Source organism: Ursus arctos, unplaced genomic scaffold (assembly GCF_023065955.2).
Source record: "Ursus arctos isolate Adak ecotype North America unplaced genomic scaffold, UrsArc2.0 scaffold_65, whole genome shotgun sequence".
NCBI classification, from domain to species: Eukaryota; Metazoa; Chordata; class Mammalia; order Carnivora; family Ursidae; genus Ursus; species Ursus arctos.
Window position 1 is genome coordinate 161,163 of NW_026623084.1, and position 4,763 is coordinate 165,925.

Genomic DNA, 4,763 nt, shown 5'->3' on the forward strand with positions numbered 1-4,763 from the left:
CGCTGACTCCTCTCTGCCTCTTTTGGGGTTGTTAAATTTAGGGCAGCTTGGCAAGGGGTGCAACGCATCCCCATTCCAGCAGCCAAGTATTTGGGGACGCTGGGTCTCTCGGGGGTACCGCCCTCCCGCAGCAGGGAAGGAGTCGAGTCTCAGTTAAGGCGGAAAAGGATTTAATTGAGCTGGGTAGGGAAGAAAGAGGGGTTAGGAGGAAACCCCAACTCCATCTCTGCCGGCTCTGGGACGAGGCGTCGGCCCTCAGCGAGGGAGGTGCTCCCGGGACGCTGAGCGCTTCATTCAGTCCCCAGGGCTCAGGCGGGGGTGGAGGTGGGCCCGCGTCCGCGGACCTAAAGGTCAGGGCGGTCCGGCGCGCCTTCGGCGGGCTTGGCGGGCGCCCGCAGGTACTCAGGAGGAACAGGTTCGTCGGGCGCCGCCTTGCGGTAGAAGCCGAGCTCCTGCACCAGCTCATTGATCTCCTCGCGGGTCATTTCGCTGAGTGGGATTCGCTGAAGCAGAGGAGGGGTGGGGTCAGTGCGCCTCGCCCCGCCCTCGCCCCGCCCCTCCCCGGCTACCAAGGCCTCACCTCCAGTTCTTCGTAGCGGTGGCCCAGCAGGACAAGCTCTGGGTCGGCTCCTGGAAGGTGTTTCATTACCAGGTTGTGACTGGAGTTGTTAAGGTGTGTAGTGGTAGCCCGAGGCAGGTGGGGTCTCCCACCTATGAACAGCAGCTGTACAGCACTGCCTCTTTTGCCCCGGTAAGCCAGGGATCCCCCATTTACACGTGAGGAAATTAGAGTTCAAAGAAGGGAAGGGCCCTCTTCTCCGTTCCTGTGTCTGTGGCAGTCATCACTAGTCAATCGCTATTGCCTACCACCTAGGAATTCTCTGGGCAGTCACTATCAGCCAACTTCACTCTTCAGATGAAAACCCATTTGTCATCTCTATCTGTGAAGTTTAGTGGAAGGAGATTCTCCCTGATCCTCCTCCCCATTCTCCCTCCCCCAGAACAGAAGAAGGATACTATAAAGGGATGTCCTGGGTGACGAAGGCCTTCACCTGGGGAAGAACCAGAGAATCAGACCCTGACCCCCTCCAGATACTGATAGGAAACTGATGCCTGCTGAGGTCACATACTCTTGACTCCCACCCCAGGGAACTTCCCCCAACCAATCTGTAGGACTGATTGGTTGAGCCCAAGGGGCTTAGAGGAGACAGAGCTAGAGACCCCTTTCTTCAAACTTACCTCCTTCAGAGGCGCCTGGCTTGCTCAGTCGGTTAAGCGTCTGACTCTTGATTTCAGCTCAAGTCATGATCTCAGGGTTGTGAGATCGAGCCCCGAGTCAGGCTCTGTGCTGGGCATGGAGCCTGCTTAAGATTCTCTCTCTCCCTCTGCACCCCCCCCCATCTCCCTCTCTTAAAAAACAAAACAAACAAACAAACAAATAAATAAATAACTTACCTCCTTCAGGCGATTCAACTGTCATCCCCCACAGGTCTGGAGGGGAACAAAATCAGATAGGTCAGGAGTCCTTCATATCTTCGCAATCACCCTCTCAAGACCATTTCACCCTCCTCCCAGAGTTGGCTGGGGCTCTGGATTACCCCTGGAACACCAGTTCCCAAGGTGTGATGATGGAGTTCCCTTACGACAGAAGGGGGAAGTCTGTACAGATAGGAAAACTGAGGCTTACCAACATCAGGGAAAGAGGAGCAAGACCAGAGACCCAAAGGGCACTTACCAGCCTTGGGGCTCTTGCCTGCACACCTTACTGACTGTTGACTCACTCCCAATCCCCAAAAGAAATGATTACTCTACTGCTCTCAGGCAGTAGAGACCTGGGCCTGGAGTTTGGCCCCTAGAACTTCAGGGCGGAGGCAGACCAGAAGCAAACAGGTCAGAATTGCCCTGCAAGAGCCCGTTAGAGATACCTGCCATCTGGTCCCTACTAGCCCCATGCAGCCCTGGGCCTCCATCTGGCTGCTTCCGCAACAGAGGAGGATGTGTGGGCCCCTTCCTGAACTCCCGGAGGGGAGAGACACATCCCAGCAGGAGTCCAGACCCCAGGACCACCTATTCTAGTCCTCCTTCCTCCTCTCCCTCCTTTTGTCAGACAGAAAACTAAGGCCCATAGAGGGCCTGTGATGATTCAAGTCACACAACAAAACAGGGACTCTGATGGGTAGATTTTCCCTCAGAGGAGGATGGGGGCCTGCTGCGGAGTAAGTGTCGGTAATGTAGTTGGCTTTTGCGTGGTGGAGCAACCGCCCAGAAAGTCTTCCCTCCTTCCGGGGACGGGAACCGAGAGACAAACCGGAACTGGGGTGGGGGTGGAATTCCAGGAAAAAGTGGAGTGATGGGAGGATGTTAAGTTAAGCTCCATAGGGCAGGTTTGGAAAAGTCACAGGCCGGGAGTAGAGTTAGGGGACAGGGCCAGTGTGTCTGGGGGCCCGCTGTCCAGCCGGATGGGAAACTAGGGAGGAGTTCGGGGTTCCAGGCCCCAAGACCGGGTGTCTCAGGCTTCCACGGTGGGTGCTGGGGCGTCCTGAGGCTGGGGAGCGGGAAGGATGGTTCCGGCCCTGAAGGGGACCTGGGAGTCGGGAGCGTCCTGGGGCCAAAGTGAGCGGTGATTCCGAAGCTAAGGGGCCACAGTGTTGGGGGCAGTGGTCCCCGAGCTAGGGACCAGAGCACTCACCTCTACCCGGGCTCGGGCCAGGCCGTGCAGACGGTTCCAGTCGGGCCGGAAGGTAGTGACGGCGGCCGCAAGTGCCGCGAGAAGCAGCAGCAGGGCCGGTGGAGGCAGCGGGAGATGCATCGGAACCGGGCCGAAGATGATCCGCAAGCTAAAGGCGAACGGCTGAGCCACTGCGCCACGTCTGGGTTCGCCGGCTGGCCCCGCCCGGCCCGAGGCCCCGCCCCTAGCTGTCAGTCTCCGCCCCAGAGCCGGCGCTGGGGCCTTCAGCTCTCGTCCGCGTGGCTCGGAATCTTCTCGGATTCGGGATCTTCTCCGGCCGTCAGGCCTTTATTTTCCCAGCCCTGAGAGTGTCCACGCTCCCTCTGCCGACCGAGAGCGCAGAGGCTAAGGAGGGATGCGGCCAGACAGTGCCCCCTTACACCGGCAGGGGGCGCGGGAGGGATGCGGACGGGCACCGGAGTTTCTGGGCCAGCCACTTGACTTGATGATAGGGAAACTGAGGTTTGGGGAATTCTTGTTTGTGTCTTTTCTTTGGATGAAATTCCGATCTGGGTTTCAAATCCCTGGAGCACGCATTATGGCGGAATGTGGACTATTAACGTACTCTGTTGGGGCTGGAAGGATAAAATGGTTAATATACAAAAAGCCCTTTACAACAGTACCTGGCACAGCGTTAGCTTTCATTACTTCATTTCTAACCTCATCAAGGCCCCGTGAACTCCGTTTGCAAACAGGATCAGAAACGTACACCGGTGACGCTGTGAATCTGGGAATTGAACCTGAAATGTCCCTGTGCTCATCTCATCAAACTAAAGATGACTAGATAAGAACGCCAAGTCCCCTCTTTAAGCCTGAGGCAGACACAGCAAATTGATCACAATGCTCTTTGTTGTTGAATCTAGACTGGGAATCAGAATCCTTCTCAACATCAAGCCAAAGCTGCATTATGACTCTCATGGACCCTTAGGCATTTTTGCCTTGCTGGGCCTTTTCCTCCATTAAACAAATGTATATTAAAAATTGCACTTTACAACTGCTTTATTTTTTAAAAAAGCGAATATAATCCTGGCTGGATTCATTTTATATGTTTATTTTTTTCTTTCAATTTTAAAAGAAATGAAATTAAAACATGTTCACAACCTCTAAAAGTATCATGGGTCCTCGACACTAAGCTTAATGACAGAGCCCTTTGTTTTAACCCTGCTACCTCATATTAGTTGACTTGATTGTAAAGATATAATAATAATGGGCTTAGAGTTGTTATTTAATACCCATTCTTTGTAAATACATTAGGGCGGTGTAAATATAACTGGTTTTGTCCAGATTATTGACATGATAAGCTATGTCTAACGCTCTATTTACTGCTATCAAAGTGTGAATTCATCCAACCTTTCCGAGGGACAATTTGATTCAATAAATCAAAACCCTAAAAACATTTCTTCTACCCAGTCATTCCACTTGTCGGGATTTGGCTCAAGGTAACCATCAGAGAGGGGACCAATTGTTACGTAAAAAATAAAAAACACTGTTTACCCAGCCGTGGTCGTGGTCGTAGGGCACCCACTCTGGCTTAAACTCTAGCACCCAAGGCATGGACGGCACCCATCAGAGGACCTGCGGAGCAGTTGCTGGGCACTGGACTCCCTGTACCTTCTAGCTTTTGCGTTTCGAGGTGTAGATTTGTGGAAGATAAGGCAAAACTGGTGTTTTCCTGAGGAAGAGAAAATTCCACCTGTGGACTGCAGCATTCCCTCCTGCCTAGGAGTTTCCAGACAGCCGGCGTGCCCTACAGATTTCAGACATGCCTTACCAGCCTCCACAGTTGTATAAGCCTTTTTTTTTTTTGCAATAAATCTCTTTATGTATTAAAAAAAAAACCCCACTGTTTATAATGGTGAAAAACTGGAGACACAACCTAAGCATGTCTCCTCAGGGAATGAGTTAAATAAATGATGGTACCTCCATAGGACAGAAAATCATACAATTGTTTTAAATGATGCAGCACAGTGTTGAACAACATGGGGAATGCTCATAGTTAGGGTATTAAAAAAATTGTAAGCTATAAAACAGTAAT

At 52.4% G+C, this 4,763-nt stretch overlaps 1 protein-coding gene across 1 annotated transcript; it reads right to left on the bottom strand.

Moving 5' to 3' along the window:
* Positions 1-153: 153 nt before the first annotated feature.
* LOC113245050 (selenoprotein M) lies at positions 154-2,914 on the bottom strand. The gene is made up of 5 exons (XM_026484848.4): positions 2,690-2,914; positions 1,456-1,491; positions 1,018-1,052; positions 581-659; positions 154-503 (listed from the first exon to the last, which is right to left on the bottom strand). Exons 1-5 carry the CDS (start codon positions 2,807-2,809, stop codon positions 345-347), a joined length of 429 nt encoding a protein of 142 aa, XP_026340633.1. The 5' UTR covers positions 2,810-2,914; the 3' UTR covers positions 154-344.
* Between the last annotated feature and the right edge of the window lie 1,849 nt (positions 2,915-4,763).